Genomic DNA, 22,557 nt, shown 5'->3' on the forward strand with positions numbered 1-22,557 from the left:
TACTAATAAATGAAAAGCACCAGTTTGCTTTTGTTCTACAATATTATTTTTATTGCTAACCGGTTTTCGGCTTACAAGGCCATCTTCAGGCATGCCTGAAGATGGCCTTGTAAGCCGAAAACCGATTAGCAATAAAAATAATATTGTAGAACAAAAGCAAACTGGTGCTTTTCATTTATTATTATAATGTTGTTCTACCAAGAACCGACAGAAGATTCTGTTAATATAATCTTAGTACATTGCGAAGTGCACCAGGGACTGGGAGATCGCTGCTTGAAATTTACTGGAAGTGGAGGTAAGTGCCATTCCTGGGTCCAATTTGACCAGTGATTACAAATATAGGATTTTTTTAGTCAGTGTATACTGACTTATTTTGTGGTGTTTCAGGCACTTTATTGCCACAATGCAGTGGGGTCTAACTGAAAAAGAAATCTGTGAACTATTATTAGATGAAAATTATTCAGACACAGAATCTTTAAGTGATTTTCAACCTTGTGATGAAGAGAACATAAGTGACGACAAAAATACACAAAAAGAAAATTTCTTCTGATTCAAGCAATTCATCGTCTGATGATTCAGTAGAGAGAGATAGCCGGCTGTCACGTAATGCATATTTTTGAGGTAAAAATCGATTCAAGTGGTCTACTCATCCACCAGCTAGGTAAAGAGTAGAAGCCACAACATCATCACTCACCTTCCTGGTCTCATCAGTACAGCTCATGAAAAACAGAACAGGTCACCAACTGAATCATGTCAGTTGCTGATATCAATGAAATGATCACACATATTTGCACTCACACTAATCAGAAAATTACAAAATATTCAGAAAAGCTACTTACACTAACCATGTGAGAATTATGGAAATGAAAGCGTTCTTTGGGTTGTTGTTATCAGGTGTATTCAAATCTGGACATGAAGATATAGAAAGTTTATGGGCAACTGATGGAACAGACCAAGATATATTCAGAATAATGATGTCAGTAAAGCCATTTATGTTCCTGTTATTTGCTTTGAGATTTGACGATCTGAATTCTAGGGAAGAAAGAAGAACTTATCATCACGCTGCTCTCATCTCAGAAATATTTGGAAATTTCATTCAGAACTGTCCAAAAAACCATAGCTGCTCAGAATATTTTACAGCTGATGAAATGATTTGCCCTTTTAGAGCGAAATGTTTTTTCAGGGTTCATACAAAATCAAAGCCTGCTAAATATGGCATCAAGATTATATACCTTTGTGACACTTAAACACATTATTTATACAATGCTTTCATCTATATGGGCAAAGCAATCATTAATAAAACAACCCAACTTTCAGTTCCAACATAGAATGTACTGCAGCTTGCAGAACCTTTATTTGGAACAAACAGAAATATAACTGCTGATAACTGGTTCTCTTCTGTGCACCTGGTTGACAAACTGATTGAAAATGGTTTGACTTATGTTGGAGTGATGCGCAAAAATAAAAGGAAAATACTACCCGAATTTTTAGCCAATAAACAACGGTTAGTAGGCTCTACGTTATTTAATTTCATGAAGAATAAAACATTGGCATCTTATGTCCCAAAAAAGAATTGAAGCATAGTGGTGATCTCATCAATGCAAGTTGACAATTCCAGTCAATGAAAACAGTGGAAAACCTGAGATAATTGAATTTTACAACAGAAAAAATGGTGGTACTGATACACTAAATCAGAAATGCACCACTTATTCAGTCTTGAAAAACTCATCGCAGGCAATGTGTAGTTTTTTCAGCAATACTGAATGTTGCGAGTACAAATGGATACATATTATGGAAGGCATCAAATGGTGGAAAATGTATAAACCTTAATCATTACATAAAAGAAATTGGATTAAATTTGATAACGCCATTTATCACAGAAAGAAAGATGGTGTATTATTCATTTTCAGCAGATTTGAAGAGTAGGATAGATAGTTTTCTAGGGGAAGCTGATGAACTGCAAAATGACCTATGACTAGAAAATTCACTTGTAATCAAAGTAGCTCACGAGAAAGAGGAAGATGTTATTTATGTGGTCCTAAAACTGACAGCAATCACAAAAATGCAACAAATGTTTTAAAATCATCTGTGAATGACATGTAGGAAGAGAGAGAGAGAGAAAGAGAGAGAGAGAGAGAGAGAGAGAGAGAGAGTGTTCTGTACCAAGTGCCATTCTTAGTTCAGGTACTGATATAGATAACATTTGGACACTTCCATGTTTTGTTTTCATTAATCAAGGGGAATTTGTGAGAAATTCCATAGTACATCTAGGTTTTTTAATCTAAGCCTCTTTTGCAATCATATAGCATTACAACATAAGGTACTAAAAATTCTTGTAAAATATGAGACAAAGGACTTAAAGTTAAAAAAATAACACAATCTAAAATTTTTGCTCAATAGAAGTTGATTTATATTTGAAATAAAACTTATTTTAATACAATCAGTACATATTTACATATGAATTATATCTTTTATGGGGATTATGTTGAATTTTTATTCAAGGATCCATTTCAACCTGCGATTCCAGTTATGTTCATCAAAATATCGATTCCAGTTAAGGGTTAAGCTTTTGGCCAAAAGACCCTCTTCTAAAGTAAAAAACACATACACACACACACATTCATGCAAGCACAACTCACATACACATTGCCACCATCTCTGGTCACCGAGACTGGACTCTTGTTGTGCACATCTGTGATTCAACATCTCCTCAATATGTTGAGTTGGACTCGGTCTTTTTCATAATATTGTCATTATTCCATTGTTTAAGATAATGTTTACCTATATTAAGAAGATCAGTGGTCTTATAATGCATTGTTGGTGCACACTCAATATTAATTTTATTTCTGTTGAACATTTGCCAACAACTCTGATGACAAACTGGGATGTGTCAGTTATAATTATTTAAGGCAATCATATCTGTAAAGGTAATGCATATGATCAGAGTTTGGTAATTCGTCGATAATGCTGTATAGTGTCAAACACCTTTCAGGAATCTAGGAAAATAGGCTCTATATCCTCACCTGCCCCTATTATTTAGAAGATGCAGTGGGTAAATAAAGCAAGCTGTGTCTCACATGAGTTGTTTTTCCTAAAACTGTGCTTATTCTCTGATAGAAGCTTTTTTTCCTAGACACATCAGAATGTTCAGCTCACAACACATTTTAGCATTCTGTAACAGACAGATGTTAGTGGCACACTGTTCTTTTACTGTTTTTTACTCTGCCTGACAAAAGTTGAACAGCCAGTTATCAATGTAACTTCATACATGTATACAGTATTGGTGGACATGTAAACAATTAAGAGATGCAGTTTTCTGCAACGATGAAACGGCCACCAGAGTAAATTAGTGTTGTTCGTGTGTTATGTTGTTATCAGACCTGGTAGGGTATATAAGGGGCACGAACAGTGCCAAATGTGGAGTGATGACTGAAGGACATGAAGATGCTGCGTATTCGTGTAAAACAGTGTTAGCATCACATGACAGAGTTATGACGGCAACCAGAGAGGAGGTCCCACTCTTTCAAAGTTTTGGTGTTTCTTCTGGTGTCATGATATGGGGGCAATACTTGTCCACATATGGAACGTAACTGTATGAACTGCCTGTGTGATGGCAAAAAAAATCCCCAGATCTTTTCTCAATAGACAATGTGTGGGACCAGCTCAGATCTCAACTCTGTCCCAGTGTCGGTATTCAGAACATCAAGGACCAGTTACAGCAGTTGTGGGCCAGCTTACAATAGGAGAGGATACAACAGCTTTACGACAACCTTCCCAACCAAATCAGTGGGTAAACCCAGGCCAGAGAGAATGGAACACCATACTGATAAGTGAGCTTGTAATGTCAAGTTATACGTAAATATGACTCAATTTTTAATCACTAAAATAACATCACAGACATCTCAACTTGTTAAGTTTCATTTCGTTTCCTCCTCCCCTTCAGGGTGTTTCACTTTTTTTTGTCACACAGCGGATAATTAGTCGTACGAGGATTTTGGAGCACAATACATTCTCAAGAAAAACGAGTCAGTAAATCTAAAAGGTGTTGCAATAACAGGGCTAATTATTTGAATATATCTCATTTACAGGTTTATGCAATGGTCAAACATTTGTTTGGTAATGTCAACACATAATGTTTGTTTTGACTTTTAGCAATGAGACATGAATTTTCAATGGGAAAACAGATCAAACACAAAGATACTCAGTGAGCAATGGACAGATGCACAATGGGAGTTATTAGAAAAAAATGTGGATCAGGGAACAAACTGGAGTGTGAAATGTTAAGTATAGCTGGAATGAAAATAAAACGTAGGTGGGCAAGCAAATGGGTGGTAAACTACACAAGGAGGGTTTTTTTCCCCCAAGAGATAAGAAAAGAGAAAAAACTAACAGAAAGTAGGTAGAGGACATCAGTAAAACTGTTTTAGTAAAAAGAATGTATTTACAGTAGCAGAAGAGTGGAAGGCATTGAGAAGTCAGAAGGAGGTCTGGTGAATACAAGGACATATCACATTCCTGATGATGAAAGTTTCTTAATGTCAGTGACTTTTAATATTTAACATCTGCATATCCTAAGAATGATAAAAATACTGTTTACACTACATTTCATTCTCTTGACGTCAAATGATACAGGAAACCATACTTCCTCCTGTTCACTGTCTATCAGATACTAGCCACTTACTGTCAGTACCTTGCAATGATATTTCCACTCATAGTACTTGCCTATTGATTCTACAAGTGGTTGTGCATATTTTATGCATAGTTCCATAACTGACAGCAGTATTCCAAGATATATCATCAGAGTTATGTGTCTGGTACCAAAGAGGGACTATCAGGAAATGGATTATCTTGCACTGAGGTTCACTTTTTTTGGTATTTTCCTGACATTCTATAAATTCTTTTGAATGCCATGCTATTCACAAATCGCATATAGGCACAACAAAAAGACTGTCACCAAATAAGTTTTTGGCCAACAATGCCTTTGTTAAAAATAGACAAAACACACACACACACACACACACACACACACACACACACCTCTGTCTCTGTGAGTTTGTGTGTGTGTGTGTGTGTGTGTGTGTGTGTGTGTGTGTGTGTGTATTGTCTATCTTTGACAAAGGCCATGTTAGCCAAAAGCTTATTTTGTGACAATCTTTTTGTTGTGTCTATCTGCACATCAGCATCTCCGCTATATGGTGAGTAGCAAATATCCTTTCATAATATTGTTGCATCCCATTCTGGATTTTCCGTTGTTTGAGTGATATTGATTATTTGACACCCTCTTCAGATATCGATATAAGATGATGACCCATCTTCAGTAACTAAAAACTTCTCAAGCTACACTGCAAGAAGTTGAGAGCACTTGTAACTGTAAACCCCATCACTGCTCTGCAATTATACACCAGCACACAGTACACACAAATTGGCCAAGCTCAGTTGATAAATCTACTCAACCAGTTGAATTACTTCCCCAAATCTTTCCAATGGCAGGACGTCATTTGATTTTCAGCAATGAATTTCTCATTTCCATTTGACTGATCTAAATAAATAATCCTAATTTAACTGATTATGCAATTATTCAAGTGCATGTTCTAGAATCATACAAAAACTGCTCAAAAGTAGCCCATAATTCTACAAATTCCTGTTTTGATACATTCAGCAAACAATATTCAAAAAATATAAACCTTGCTTCTGTACACCAGAATCTATTGGTAATGTTTTGCATTTTCAGGTGAGCCAAAAGGACTATGACTGCAACCACATGAACACATAGTATGTGGCCTGTACTTGAATGAGTCCTCACCATGTCTGAGGGTGACTTGGCCACATTAATACACAGCAAACTGTTGTGAATGCAAATGCGTTTGTGATATCATGGTTAACATATAAGGGAAATAACAAGAATGAGGAGAAATGTGGGAGATAATATGGAGAGTTCTGAATTTGGTAAGTGTCCACATTGTTTTATTGGATTATCTTTACTATTCAAAGATGATGTGTTTTTAACAAAACCCAGTTTGCTAAATATACAACTGCTAGATATACATAAAAGAATGGAGTTGGGAATAAAAATATCTTTTTCAATTTAGAACTAACCCCAGAAACAAGAAGTAGTTTCTTCTGTAGTCTTCGAATCAGTAACGTTTGTTGTTCAGCTTCTGTCTGATTCTTGGCGGTATCTGCTTTTATCTTATCTAGTTCCGATACAACAGAATCAAATTTCAGTTGTAAAGCCTTCAATCTGAAAAGAAAATTAAATAATATTTGTGACAATTTCTGAGACAGTGGGAATGTTAAAGCTTGTTCCTGTATATACCATTACAAAACTGATATTAACTGTACTAAAACCATCACATACAAAAAATAAATTAAATAATATATTTAAGTTCTAAGATTATGTCTTCACTCATGTTAATAATGTGTCACCGTCACCCAGGAACAAGTAGACTACAACAAATTGAGTAGCATGTCCAAATTAAATTTTTTGAAGGTTAAAAGCACATACGTGTGGTTTCACATACTACTATAGTTCTCAAGAATGGACCAACAAATCAGCAAACTCAAGTACATCTCCTATTTTGTTCAATCTGTCTTTTCACCTCTTCCTCACTTTATTTACAATGTGAGAGCCATTCCACCACCCATATAAACACATTTTTTCTCTTCCACTTCCATGCCATTTTTCAGATAATATCTAAACCAATAGAAAAAAGTTATAGAGATGAAGGACAAATGGGCCAAGTATCACTACTAGTGTCTGCAATAGGTTCCTGTAAGCTGGCATGAGATAAATGAACAACATAACTGATGCAAAAGAATGTAAATGAAATTGGGGTGGGGAGGACTGGCAGACAGATGCCCAGACAAATCCAGGAAGAACAAAATAAAGATCACGTAGCGAGCAACCGTTTAAATTGAGAATTGGGTGAGTAGTGTTATTGGCATGAGCTACCAAAAACTAAATTGTGATAACTGATGCTATAAACTATTTCTATATTAATTACAATAATACTGACTCTGTGCTCAGTGATCCATTCTCTGACTTCAAAGACAGCTCCCGCTGTTGCAAGGCCCGAACCACAGAGCGAACCTTCTCAGCCATTGGAGTAGTAGCGGAAGCAGATGACTCACTTTCTGCAGGCCCACAGACCTCTTGCCCTAGAGCCTCCCACTCCTGAAGACGGTGTTGCAGGGTCTCACAACTGGCCTGAACACGAACCAACTCTCGCTCCCGTTCATCTGCTCGTTCTTGTCGCTGCTTTAGATCTGCTACCATCTCCTCCAGCAGTAACTTGTTTTGCACAGCGTTCCTGTAAAATGTTGTTGCTATTATTTGATGTTTTATAATGTGCTGAACAAAAGTAGTTCACATCTCAGTACCACATTTCACAACTGTAAGGAATGCATGTTCTGAACTAGACAATGGTCTAAAATGTTTGAGTGAGGTTGAATTTTCATCTCAGGTGTTCTACATACTAAAATTGTTCACCAGACTGGAAGTCAACGTGTACCTTTGTGTTTCATATGCAATTCTATCCCTGACAGATACCCAGGTAGATGTAGCAAACCAATACAAAGCTCCATCCCTGCAATAACTCTAATCTACTTTCCTAATTTTACAGAAACATCACTGCATACCTTGTTCTAGCAAGGGTATTGTGAAGAATAGCTTAGTCATGGTCTATAAATTATTTCCAGAATGAATATTTCACTCTGAAAATGTAATTTACACTATTAGTAAGCTCACAGACAGATTAATGCTGTGTACTGCATTAGCAGTTGAATCAACAAACATCTACATCTTCAACTATATTCTGCAAACCACTGCAAAGTGCAAGACAGAGCGTACTTCCCACTGTATCAGTTATTATGGCTTCTTTCTGTTCCATAAGGTCGATAAGGCCTTAGCCACGTGTAAAGTAAAGTAAAAAAGTTTCTGTTCCATTCACATACGGAGTGTGGGAAAAATGACTGTTTAAATGCCTTTGCAGATGTTTTAAACAATCTAATCTTTTTCTCATGATCCCTATGGCAGTGATATGTAAGGAGTCAAAGAGTATTCTTACATTCATTCTTTAAAGCTGGTTCTCAAAAATTTGTATGTAGGCTTTCTTGGGATCATTTGCAACTATATTAAAGTTCTGCTGGTTCAGTTTCTTCAGCATCTCTATGACACTGTCCAATGGGTCAAACAAACCTGTGCGCATTCATGCTGTCCTCCTCTGTATGCATTCAATGTCCCCTGTTGCTCCTATGTGATATGAGTCCTATACATTTGAGCAATATTCTAGGATGGGTCACATTAGGGTTTTGTACGCAATCTTCTTTGCAGACTGACTGCATTTGCCTAGTATTCTACCAATGAACCAAAGTCTGCCACCTGTTTGACCTATGACTGAGTCAAAGTGATCATCCCATTTCATATCCCTATAAACTGTTACAACCAAGTATTCGTGTAAGTTGACCGATTCCAATTCTGACTCATTGATATTGTTGTCATAGGACATGACATTTTTTTTGTATTGTGAAGTGCATAATTTACAGTTCTGGACATTTAAAGTAATTTTCCAATATTAACACTATTTTGAAATCTTATCAAGAACGAGTGAAATGTTTGTGCAGCTCTTTTCAGACAGTACTTCATTATTACTACATAATCTGCAAGGAGTCTTGGAATATTGTCTAGTCTGCATGGTTGTTAACATACACTGAACTGCCAAAGAAACTGGTATAGGCATGGTTATTGTAACACAGAGATACGAAAACAGGTAGAATACGGTGCTGTGCTCAGCAACACCTATATAGGACAACAAGTGACTGGAGCAGTTGTTAGATTGGTTACTGCTACTACAGTGGCAGGTTATCAAGATTTAAGTGAGTTTGAACGTGGTGTTGTAGTTGGCGCATAGCAATGGGACACAGCATCTCCAAGGTAGTGATGCAGAGGGGATTTTCCCTTATGATCATTTCACAAGTGTACCATGAATATCAGGAATCCAGTAAAACATCAAGTCTTCAATATCGCTGCAGCCAGAAAAAGATCCTGCAAGAACACGAAAAATTACGACTGAAGAGAATCGTTCAATGCGACAGAAATGCAACCCTTCTGCAAATTGCTGCAGATTTCAATGCTGGGCAACCAACAAGTGTCAGCATGCGAACCATTCAATGAAACATCATCGATATGGGCTTTCGGACCTGACGGCCCACTCATGTACCCTTGATGACAACTTGACACAAAGCTTCACACTTCACCTAAGCCGGTCAACACCAACATTGGACTGATGATGACTGGAAACGTGTTGCCTGGTCGGATGAGTCTCGTTTCAAATTATATCGAGCAGATGGACGAGTATGGTTATGGAGACAACCTCATGAATCCATGGACCCTGCATGTCATCAAGCTAGTGGAGGCTCTGTAATGGTGTGGGGCGAGTGCAGCTGCAGTGATATGAGACCCCATACGTCTAGACATGACTGACAGGTGACACAAATGTAAGCATCCTGTCTGATCACCTGCACATGTCCATTGCACATTCCGAAGGACTTGGGCAACTGCAGCAGGACAATGCGACACCCCACATGCCCAGAATTACTACAGAGTGGTTCCACTGACACTCTTCTTAGTTTACACACTTCCGCTGGCCACTAAACTCCCCAGACATGAACATTATTGAGCATATCTTGCAATGTGCTGTTCAGAAGAGATCTCCACACCCTGCAGGATTCATGGTGTCAGTTCCCTCCAGTACTACTTCAGACATTACTAAATCCATGCTACGTTGTGTTGCAGCACTTCTGCATGCTCACGGGGGCCCTACAAGATACTAAGCAGGGGTACCAGTTTCTTTGGCTCTTCAGTGTATAGCATGAGCAATTAGTCCCAGCACACTTCCCTGGGCACACATTTAGTTACTTCTACACCTGACATGCTGTGTTCTCCCTAACAAGAAAATGTCAGTCCAGTCACAAATATTACTCAATACCCATACATATGGTCATACTATCAATAGTAAGTGTAGGTATGGCACTGAGTCGAATGCTTTTTGGAAATCGGGAAGTACAGCACCCACCTGACTTGCTGGATCCACGACTTTCAGGATATCGTGAGAAAAAAAGAGAGTTGTGTTTCATATAATCATTGTTCTCAGAATCCATGCTGGTTGGCATGGAGAAGGTCATTCTGTTCAGTTTATCTCAATATATTTGAGCTCAGAACATGTTCTAAGATTCTTCAGTCAATGGATGTCAAGAATATTGTATGGTACGAAACTTAATGACAGGTTAAAACAACATGCTGTACTGGGACTTGAACTTGGGACATTCACCTTTCACAGGCAAGTGCTCTATCAACTGAGCTACCCGAGAAGAATTCATGACCCATCTTGACAGCTGCACTTCTGTCAGTGTATCATCTCCTACCATCCAGACTTAACAGAACTTCTCCTGTGTAACTTACAGGACTAGAACTCCGGGAAGAAAGGATATTACGGAGACATGGCACAGCCACAACCTGGCGGATTGTTTCCTGCATTCATTCTCAATATTGGATGATAGTCTTGTAGACCAGTTCTGCTACTCTTGTAGATGGGTGTGATCTGCACTTTCTTCCAACTACTGGGCATGATTTTTTGTTCAGGGGATCAGTTAAAAGAGGGGCTCATTCAGTATAGAATCTGATAAAGAGCCCACCAGGACCTGTAGCTTTGTTTGATTTTAGTGATTTCAGCTCTTTTTCAACATCAGTGCATGTGCCGTGCCTTGCCTTGACAGACTACACATAGTACCTTTTCCAACGGATGAAATGAGCCTCATTGGCTCACTTTCAGTTTCGGTGGAAGACAGCACCTTGAACTTATGGTTAAGGGGATGGGTGTAACACTGTGAGTTCTCCCTGGTCCCTGTCTGACCTGTGAAGGATGCCTAAACCTACCACTGGCATGCCACTCACAGTCAAGTGGGCAGGTACTGGTAGATACTGTACTTGCTGTACAGGAGACAGGATTCACAGGAGAGGACAGTACTTGAGGTACCAAAGGCATACAAATCTCAGGAGCCTTCTAAACAAACTCATTCACAGCAGCTTATGAATATCAACTACCTCGTCCCATGTTTGAGAAAAATACCCACTGTTGGGCTGCATTATGGCTGGTGCCATGTTTTGCACAAGAGTAAACAAACAACTTTAAAACAGACCTGCTGATTATCTTTTAATTTCTGGATCTGTTAACCTAAAGGTATTACTACAGTTTCTATATAAGAACTGAAGAAGTAAACACGTAAAACAAGATTTCTGGAGGAGAAAAAAAAAGGTTGAAACTTTTTAAAGATTAATAATTTATGATAAATGCAGACAATATACAATTTTGTTGAAAGGGAAAACTAAATATGATATGATACAATAGTTATAATGTGTGCTACAACTTTAAATCAAACACTGATTTATTACAAAATACACTATCTGATCAAAAGCGCTGGGGGCGCCTACTTCGGACATTGTAGCGCCTACTGCATCGGTATCCCACTCCATGTCCAACCAACATGGGATGCCTGCATCAGGAGGCGTATATTCACAAGGAAAACCTACGTCATCTGTTTTGTCAACACAAATACTTAGCAGTGGCCACAACCCAACACAAGGTCTTCACCAATGGCCACCAGGGTCCACTACCCGTTCGCAGAGCCTGCAGAACGGCTTCACCAGAGGTCGCAGCTAGCCCAGGAACTACTTTGATACATCAGGCACGTGACTGCAAATAGTTCTGGCAGATACATCTGCCAACGGGCTTTATAAGGCGGTTCACTGCTGGCAAAAGGGAGTTTGATGCAGCGCTTGGAAGGATACAGAGCTGCCGCCCCGGCAGCCAAGGTCCAACGCCTCTTCTAGTTGGCTGACCTCTTGTAGATGGACTTGGTATAGTCAACGAACCTCTTGACATTGTAGAATTGTTTATTGTGGTCGCTCCCCATGAAGAGTCAGGTCTTTTCTATTATTATTGTTTGTTATTTTGTATTTGTGTCAACCCGCAGTAAAGATAGAGTTGGTTGTTCTTTTGAAAATTGTATAATTGTTTCGTTTTGGTGAGTCCAATAAATTGTTTTCAGATTTGTGTTTTCTGCATTTCTATTCTGCTAGTGCAGATACTTCAAAAAGTGTCCTGACACCTATTAGTGGAACTGATATGGAGTGTGTTCACCATTTGCCTTTACGATGGCTTGAACTCTGGTGGGGAGATTTTCAGTGATGTGTCTGAATGTCTGTACAGGAATGGAAGCCCATTCTTCCTCAAGAGCCGGAATCAGAGAAGGTAGTGATATTGGATGAAGGTGATGTTGGACGCTGCAGTTTGGAGTGAAGTGGACTTTCTAGTTCATCCCAAAGGTATTCCATTGGGTTTTGTTTGAGACTCTGGACAAGCCAATCCAACTCAGGAATGTTATTGTTCACAAATCATTGCCTAACAGATGTTACTTTATGGCAGGGTACTTTGTCATACTGATATAGTCGTCTTCAAACTGTTCCTCTGCTGTTCCAGTGCCATAAAATGTGTTTACATACTCCTGCTTTTCGCATTTTCTTAAGCACAATAAGGGGACCACATCCTATCCAGAAAAATCACCCAATACCACAACACCCCCTTCTCTACACTTCTCTATTGGCATTACACATGACGGCAGGTAACATTTGTAACATTTTCCAAATATTTTCCAAACCCTTACCCTTCCATCAGATTGCAACTTGATGTAGCAAGAATCATCACTCCAAATCACTCATTTTCAATTATCCACTGTCCAGTGGCATCACATCTTGCATCACCTCAAACATTGCTTAGTACTGAGTACAAACACGTTTGGCACATGAGGAGCTCCTTGAGCACTGTACCCCATTCTTTTTAACTCCCTACACAGTCATCATATGAGTTGGACTGCTGGTAGCATCTTGGAATTCATGAGTGGCCCTTCCGCAAATTTCATGTGTTTTTTTTACAACCACCCTCTGCAATGCTCGATGATCCCTGTTCATCAGTATATGAAGTCAGTATTGATGAAGCTAGGGTTCTTCCTTTGTGTTCCCACTTCAAAATCACATCACCATTAGTTGATCATGGCTGCTTTAGAAGAGAGTAAATGTCACTGATGGATTTGTTACACACGTGACATCCAATGACTAGTCCACATCTGAAGTCATGAGCTCTCCTGACTGATCCATTCTGTTGTTACAGCTTCTCTACTGACAACACAATAATGCCTCTTCTTATTGTGGTGGGTCAACCTCTCTTGATGTGTAGTGGTCAATTCCCAGAATGTAGGGATTTTCAGATGCTGTTACTCAGATAGCTTATGTTATGCACTACACTTGTAACAGCCAAAAATTCTCAAAAATATTTGTTTATACAAGAAGGTGTACACTGAAATTCAAAGTAAACATCTTTTTTATTATTTTATTTATTTATTAACTTTTTTCTGAGAAGATGACTGCTGAAATTGGGGCAGCTAGTAAAGCAAAAATGCAACGCAAGCTTGACCTTATGGTGATAAAAAATTTTATCGTATATTATTAAACTGCACTTCTGCAAAGGATTTGCATATTAAATCAAAGTAATCACAATGTCTTTAATTACACTTGAGTGTGGCATTTGCTTACTAAGTAATAATGATTAGGAGTGCCAGCAACAAGAATTTAGGGAGATTAGTCATAAATAAATCTCTTTGGACCACAGTTATTCCAATTTACAAGTTACTTTTACTCAAGAAAAAGGAAATAACGATTTGCCCATTATCAATTACAAGAATCTCAGGGTCATTAGCAGGGTGTTCAAATTGTGATTGCTATGAGTCAAATGGAACTGGCAGGCAGACATAAATGAGATCTGTAGTGCATTTTACCACACAGTGATCTGGCTGCTATTGGTGTGGTGTAAGACATGCTGCAGGTCAGCACTGTGAGGGCAGCAGGTAGAAGTGCTGTGATTGGCTGGCATATTTCCTGGCAGTGCATAAGTAACAGGCAGCACTGTCTCGATGACAAGTCACCTCTTTCCAGTATCCGCCATTAAGTGACCCCTTCAAGATGATCGCTTTGTGTTCTCCAGAGGCATGGTTCTGAACATGGCCAAGAGCTCAACTGGTTAGTTTGTTTATGTTTCTCTTCTGGCCAATCAAACTGTTGTTCAGCATCATTGTTAAACATGTTGTGCCAGCCACAATTATCATGGTTGGATGACCACATATAGATTTTATTGTGGGTGTAATTCCTTCCTTGGGCGAACTCCATGTCGGCAGTTAAGAATAGATATCCTGTGATTGTCTACCCATTTGTCACAGTATGTGCAGACGCTAAAGGGCATTAACAGCAAGAATTCTTCCTCTTAGCAAATTGCATGATGTTATTTTCCATTATCACCTCACATCCTGTCTGTTCTCTCTGCTCCATCCACTAACAGGTCACTTCTACTCTTCTCAAAAGCATTCTGGTGTATGATGGTGACTGTCCAGGGGGCAGGGAGTCTATTGTCAGCATGAGCCATGGACACTTCATAGGCTAACTGAAAGATTTAATTTGGCAGTAACACTTATCAAAGTACTTGTAACCAAAATGGTTCAACTGATATGAAAAATGTATTGTATATGTTACAGTGGAAGTGGAAGTTTCAGGGAAAGTATACCATCACCAGTGATAGTGCACCTTCACTGGTCCATTTAGTGAAAGTGGATTACTGATTCAAGTTCTGTCACACAACACACTGACTAGGGATAGTGCACTATCACTAGTGAATGTATACCTTCACTGTCAAGAGGTAAGGAATGTGAACCATGGCTGTAATAACAAAACAGTTGTACTTTGAAAGTTGCATTTATCACCTATAGCTTGAAAACATAGTCATATTATGCAAAATTCATTTATTGCAGCAAGGATGTGCACCATGGCACTTTGAGGTGTACAACACATTTTTGTTTTTGCAAAAGCATCACAGAGTCTGGCATTTTTGCTGACAGTTGCATTTGAAGAATCCCTGGCCACTTCCCATCGACTGTCCTCAGGGCAATAGTTTTCTCTGCTGGAACTTCCTCCACTGAGATTATTCTTAGAGAGCAAGTACTGAGCTGGGAACTAAAGTGAAATGTTGTAGTTATAGCTTCAGTGGCATACTGTATCGTCCCTTTCATAATTATTTAAAAACAAACAATTTATTACCGTGCATTTAGTTTGCTCAGAACACCATCTCTCATCCCAATTCGGTAGAAGCCATAGACCGTTGTCTTGAGGATGACACCTAAGATTGACCTAGCATCTCCTCTTCCTCTATCAATGTCAGGAACTGGAACTTCCCACTGTTGGAAAGCAGCAATCTGGACACTGCCACGTTCTTTGCACTTGTTATTTTAAGCACTTGTACGCTTCGTTTCTGTGGTTTTTAATAGCAAAGTTGAATCATCTAAATCAGTCAGGCAGTAGTCATTATTGTTAGGAATACTTTCTCTGTGTTCTCAACCTCTGTTACTGTTGAAATGTTACCCTCTTGCAATGAAGATTTACTATGATCATTATCCTGCAATGTTTCATCCCTGTCTCACTGCTAACACTCACTTGATTAATTCTATTTTCACAGTCACCCTCAGATTGAACATTCATCAATGCTCCAGGATATACACTTGTTTAAGACAAACCATGTTTAGGAGGGCAGCCAACAAATTTAGTGAGGTGGTCCTGATAAACCATTATAAATTTGTAATCGCTTTGTACAGAGATCTTTTAATTCCAAAATGTACAGTGCCATTCTTCATTCGCTGCCCAAATCTTAATGCATGGCTCCACTCCAAAGTGTTGTGCTCCTGCATCCACGTAGTTAGCATATTTTCTACATCTTGATTTGCTCACTCTACACTGCCTTGGCTCTGACTGTGTCTAGGTTTACTGTGGTCAATCTTAAAATTGAGCCATAGTTCAGTTGCGCTGCTCATTATTTTGTTAATGAACTCTCTACCACCGTCAGACTGCAATATACTGAGGGAGCACCTAACAATGTAAAAATATCAATAATGTTATCGCATATCTCTGTTATCTACTTAACTGCCCCCAACTAAGAAAGGGTACAATGCGAGGAAGGGCTGGTAACTCCACCCAGGCCCCCAGTGCGGTCTTCCACTCGGCGAAATCAGTGGGCCCACGCGAAGGGGGGAAGACCGCAGGTGAGGATAAGCAAAGAGGGCTAGGCCCATGTATTGTGCATCACTCACCCTGTAGCTACAACCCAAGGAAGGAGCCACGCAGCAGCAGCCTGGCTGCAGGAAGACTATGCTTTGAAAAACAAAGTCCGCCTGTAACCAATATGCCACTATTTGGCTACCTTAAGAGAGTTTTGAACTTCAGTGGCCTGAGAACAACGAATTTAGTGAGGTGGTCCTGATAAACCATTACAAATTTGTAATCTGCATCTGGTTGCGATTGGAAGTAAATGAGATCAACTTGACATCTGGAATTTAGCTCCTTGAACAGCATTGGCTTCACTACTATTCCTTTGTTCTCACCTTTCTGGTTTTGTAAACAAGGCTCACACAAACTGATATAAATTTAGACATCTCTGTATGCTATATTACAGAACTTTGACTTCAAGCATTTTATCATTCGGTCGCGTCCACCATGGGCAGTCATTACGTGAGCTTCAAACAGAATATCATACAGTTCTTCATCATAAACATTGTATTTAATATTACTTGCTTCAGTTACAGGTTGTATTAATTTGGTTACTCCATTCACTTCCAGCACTTCCTATCTCTTCAAAAACTTGTAGTTGTTGCCGTTCCTCTTTCGTCCAGGTTTTAGTGATTTAGCCTTGCTGATAAGTGACTCTTACTTTTCTCTGTCCATGAAGACAGAATTATAACTGAGATTTCCCCGTTCCACTCTAAGATGTTTGTAGAACTTCACTGATTCAACCACAGCTGCACTGATGTGAACTGTAACTGCAGTACTGTCAACCACAGCTGCACTACTGTAAACCGTAACTGCACTACTGTCAACCATAACTACACTGCTGTATAACATAATAATCAGCTGATGACAATTACATTCATGCTGATGCGTGGTAACATTGTTGGACACACCATTAATGACCCGAGAGCAGCGGTGGTACACCTTCACTAGTGGATAATATGCTATGTTCACGTTACCTAGCTGAGTACAGTGATGGTTCACCTTCACTAGTGCATGCATTTTTTTTCACTTTATGGTACACTGTCACTGATCACTTTAGTGATGGTATACATCCATTAGGGAAGGTTTGCCTTCCCTAATCTTCCACTTCCACTGTGACATATACACTAGAGGTCCCCCCCCCCAAAAATCAGAATGGCTTGCATGAGATGTCTGAAAGGAAGATGTACAGCCTAACTGAAGCATTAAGAAATGAATCTGTAGAACAGTGTGAAACTTATAAATAAATAAACACGACAGAGCATATGCTGAACAACCGTAAAGATTTATGAGAGAGGCTGAAACTTCTACTTTATGAGTTAAGACAATGAACAGTGACAAGGAAAAACAGAGGGGCAATAAGAACTGCATACAGTTTACACAGACTTATCAAACAGAGTATTTGAGTGTATCAAGGTTTATAATATAGCAAAGCATTGTAGGATATATGATTTCTGAGAAGTGCCTGAGCTTACTGCACATGTAGCACCATATGGGAATATATTTCTGAATGAAACCACTGAACCGATAGCAGAACTTATCTCTGTGAAGGCACAATCATTGACATTTTTTTAATTTCAAATGGCCATGGACAGGTTTAGTCAAGCTGTAGTGAGAGGAGAATGTAGCTGCAAGCACATGTGTGCAAGAAGAATGCTTGTCTGAATGCTGAGTTATGATCTCCAACATTTTGTTTTAATGCCTGTCTGCTTTATGTTGTCACCACCATGCGTTGAATAGTGGTTGTGTTTATTCACTCCATTAGTTTTATCGCAATCAGAATTTTCAATGGTTATATAAAAAACTGACAGAAAAGTCATTGTTAAATTCCCAAATTCCCACATGGTATAATCTTACAACTACTGTGACACTATTCTGCTGAAAGTATTCTTATTAATGGACACTTTTTTTCATAGTGGCTGAATTTTTTGTTCATATTCTGACCTCCACTTCTGTGTTTCTTTGCTTGAAATTGTGTTTCACAACACATAAAACTGAACATTTACTTTTAGAACTTGACACAATTGCTTGTATCTATAAATCCCTAACACATATAATCAAACTACACTGCTCCCAGTTGTATCAAATCTGGACATATGCCAAATAATCATGTAGAATATGTATAAAATTCTCCAAGGAATCATCTTGAATTACCTGACGTTTCATGGCTAAGAGCAATTATTTTACAAATGTGATCTCAAAGGAGCTATTCCTTTTGATCCTACTGCAGCAAGAATAATGCTGCAGAACTGTACAAAACTGTTTTTACAGTAACGGTTGTGTTTCTTCAATTGTTAACACCTAAAAATTAAGTACCAACAACAGTGACCTAGAAGTAGACAGAAGCGATGTAGCAACAATAACTATAAAAAAAAAGTTGCTTTTCTAAATCTACATAAAATATTGAAATGTTTTCCATTAGTGAGAATTCATATTTGTGTTACAATGCATTCACACTAGTATGTTATACTTCTGAGCAATTTCTTCTCAAGACTGTATTTATCTGACGGTGGAAATTAATTCTACACATCATGGAGAATGTAAATGTGGTTACTGTTCCGGTGTAAAGTCAAGTGCCAGCACACCAGGTGGGAACGTTAGATCAGAGAGGGCTGTGAGATGATGTCAGCCAATTGCACGCTGTCCGACCCCTCTACAGGACAATAACGCAACGGCAGCACCCTCTACACAAAAAGGACATAAATGCCGTGCCACCTGGCTGCAGCCCAGTTCTGTGAGTTCTACACCAGTGAGTTCAAGAGTAGCATCAAGACTAGTCATTTCGCTTCTACTATGTAGCATTTTCTATACTGAAGAGCTTTCTTATTTTGTCTGTCACCCTTCGCTTGTGACACATCGCTAATTCACAAAGTTAAGAATTGCAATCATTTCCTTTTGTAATATATTTCATTAATACGATTTGCTTGAACTATTGTCTAGCGATCCAAGAAAGCAGGTTTCCTAGGCACCCCATATTCGACGCGTAGGCAGGATACCATATTTACAAATTAAATTAGGTACAGAAACTCGTCTATGTATAGTACAGGTTTCTGTACTGTTGCACACAAATTTAGATTGTTTACTGCACCTGCTGTTGGAGACTGTAACGAAATTATGAATATTCCTGAAAATATTTTCATCTGTGTGTAGATGCAACATTTAACTGCTTTTGACAGCATGCAGATTGTAATATTTATTTTTAAAATCCATAAAACAGACACATGATAAAGATATCTGCAGTTATTTCTGTACTTCTTGAAAAAAACTGAACACAACAAAGGACAATTTCTTTAAAACATAAAAAAGGGGGAGATAAAGTTCATAATGAGTAAAAATGGAAAAATTTTCGATGAATGATTAGCACAAAATGTCAATACTCAAAGAGAAAGTTGTTCATACACTGCTGAACGTGGTACTTATTGCCTCACAATTGTAGATAATTTTTAAATAGTCAATTCTCTTGAGCAGTTTTTTGAGGAGAGCTAAAAGCTATTAGCATTTCTGTCTGTTTTATTTGATGACATGAAAGTACCTCCACCTATAAAGAGCATGCAAGCTTCCTCATTTAACTTTTAGTGACAAATACTAACCTTTTAACCAGGGCACTGATCTCATTCATATAATGGTTGCAGTGTAGCAATGAAACAAGTAAGCCTATACATTTACAATTTCCTGAAAGCAAACCTTACACAAGAGAACAACAAAATACAACTTAATAATACATGTAAGTTTTCACTGAGATTAGACTCCACTAAAGGAGATGGAGGTACAAGAGGTTGTACAATTGCTTCAAATAGACATTTACACAACTGCGGATAATTGTGCCTAAATAAGATACTAGGAATGGTACTGCCACAAATCAGCTGCTTCTAAACTGCAAATCACACATCATGTAATGTCATTACATACAGTTTCATTAAAATAGAAGCAACAATAATCTTACAATGACAACCTACCTCAGTCGCTTGTTTTCCTCCTTTAATGAGGCAGCTTCTTTCTCTAAGCTTGGAAATGCAAGTAGTTTCTGTTCTTGGGACTTTGCATATGCTAGTGTCTCTTGATATGATTCCTGCTCCCTTTGTAAATCCTAAAATTGAAGTCCATAAATTAACTGAATGATTAAACCCAAAAATAGATGGATCTTGTTGGTATATGTATTAACAGAACAATTGCAACAGTACCTTTATTTTACTATTAGCAAGCTGCAAATTATCTTCTGCATTTTTTAGTTTATTTTGCATATTTTTGAACTCTTGCAGTTTCTCCTCTAAACTGGTATTTCTCTCTGACATATCAGCAATTTGCTGTTTTGTATTTTTCAGTTCATGCTTCAGCTGCATCATTTGTCGCTCATTAGCTTTAATATTGGCTTGTACATCAAATTCAAACTGTGAACAATACACATGTATCACTTTCATGATAGGTTGTTTGGGCATTAAACTTTACAAAAATATTGTTTCTTAATATAATACATTGAGAACAATAATAATGTACCAGTGCAGAGAACAATTCTTTAGCATCTAACCACTACATTTATAATGAAAAATATATACACAACAGTGTGTATGAAACTGCATTGCACATGTGATAAGCTTCCCCTTACAGCATTATCGTTTTGGACAAACAGAAGAAAGATTACAGATACTCCACCTACATCAAGATCACCAGCTTCAGAACAGTAGTTTGATCGAGTGAGGTGCTAGAAGAAATTGGCTGTGGTCTTTAAAGAACAATTCCATCATTCACATCCAGTAATGAAAATCTAAATAAGAATGGCTGAAGCCTACAACCCCTAACACAATTTTTGTGCAAGGATAACACTACATCATAAATAATTTTACAATAGTGAACACGGGAGATTGAAATAAGATATGCTTCAAGATATTAACTATCAAACACTACACTTACCATACTTTCTGCTGCTCTAAACAGACAGACATGTGAATGTATGTTATAAGTAGTTTGGTGAGTTACCAAATAATAATTTTTCTGGACTTCCCAAATTACTCATATTTTTTTAATATCTGATAAGAGTAAAGGAACAAGTCGTCGATTCACATTTATCTGCACAAAAACTATGGCTGTGGCAGCAACAGCTGGGCAATTCCATTCTGGATACATTCGCACTGTCTGTTTGCTAAAGAGGGAGGTAATAATACTTATCACTTTTCTGTCCACTGTGACAGCTAGTTAAGAACATTCTGTCATGTAAAACAAATAAGCTGTGAAGAGAAGCAATGCAAACAATAAAAACAAATTACAACTGTTGCATTACCAGCTGCAAGCATTGTATGCAACTGATTGGACAACTATGGTAGAAGAGCATTGTGACAATGGTGGACAGTATAGAAAGTGGGATCAAGCTCATTCTCTGGTTGGTTGTTGCTACACTAACTGTCATGTAAACAATTAGCTGCCAATCACTTTGTTGTTCTGATACAGGTATAACACTAGTTAAATACAGGTATCAGCGATCGCTTTGCACAATATATTGTAATGATTGGGATAGAGCCAGGTAACAGAATTAGTAACTTAATTTGTATCTGAAAATGGCTGCATCTTGACCATTTACAGATGAGATTGCAGAATACCACACAATATTTAGTAACTTGAGTACATATGTAACACCTTTGCACTACATAAGCTGAAAGTTTCTACATGAAACCATATGTAATCATTATTGATATTGAATGATCACTTACTTAAGGATTTGAAATGCTTGACTGATGTAAGTGAAATTAAATGAAGAACAATGAACATAATTTATCTTCTAATACTGTAATTATGTTTGTCATTATTCCCCATGAACTATTGATTATTCACGACAAATTTCATGAGAGAAAATAAGATGTCGGACAAAAAAATTAGTCACCCCTACAAGCAATCACACCAATAATGCATAACTGTTTTGTAATTATATTAATGTTATGATGAATACAGCCTAAAAATTTCTTCACATACACCCGAACCTGCTGAAGATTATCAGATCCCACACAGCTACCAAACTATAGGGATGATGATGGCAACGTTTCCTCTACTATTTCAAACTGTCTCAGACTTTTCCACAGGATTAGGATTGGATAATTTAGCTGGCTATATGAGATGCGTTAAGGTGCCTTAGTGTCCATCAGTCCAGGAATTTATTACATGGTCAAGGCTGATTAGTTAGGCACAGGTTTCTCAGGCATAAGATTCTTCTTTTAACTGTTGTATTAAAGTTTAGTCTGACTGCCCTGACTGCCTAACATGAGAGACAACTTTTCCTAGGATGAAGTAAAAGAAATTATTAAAATAATAGGGGGGGGGGGGGATCTTACAATACTCATTATGTAAATACAGAAGAGAGGGCAAAACTTTGTCAC

The 22,557-nt window shown here is 38.1% G+C and overlaps 1 protein-coding gene across 1 annotated transcript in view; it reads right to left on the minus strand.

The window, feature by feature from the left end:
* LOC126412715 (mitotic spindle assembly checkpoint protein MAD1) overlaps positions 1-22,557 on the minus strand; it is a 101,038-nt gene that overhangs the window by 45,010 nt on the left and 33,471 nt on the right. The window contains exons 4-7 of the mRNA XM_050082433.1: positions 20,377-20,583; positions 20,152-20,282; positions 7,017-7,310; positions 6,097-6,241 (exon numbers count right to left, since the gene is read on the minus strand). Coding sequence (XP_049938390.1) covers positions 6,097-6,241; positions 7,017-7,310; positions 20,152-20,282; positions 20,377-20,583 — 777 coding nt within the window. The remainder of the gene's footprint in view (positions 1-6,096; positions 6,242-7,016; positions 7,311-20,151; positions 20,283-20,376; positions 20,584-22,557) is intronic.

This window comes from Schistocerca serialis, chromosome 7 (genome assembly GCF_023864345.2).
Source record: "Schistocerca serialis cubense isolate TAMUIC-IGC-003099 chromosome 7, iqSchSeri2.2, whole genome shotgun sequence".
Taxonomy (NCBI): domain Eukaryota; kingdom Metazoa; phylum Arthropoda; class Insecta; order Orthoptera; family Acrididae; genus Schistocerca; species Schistocerca serialis.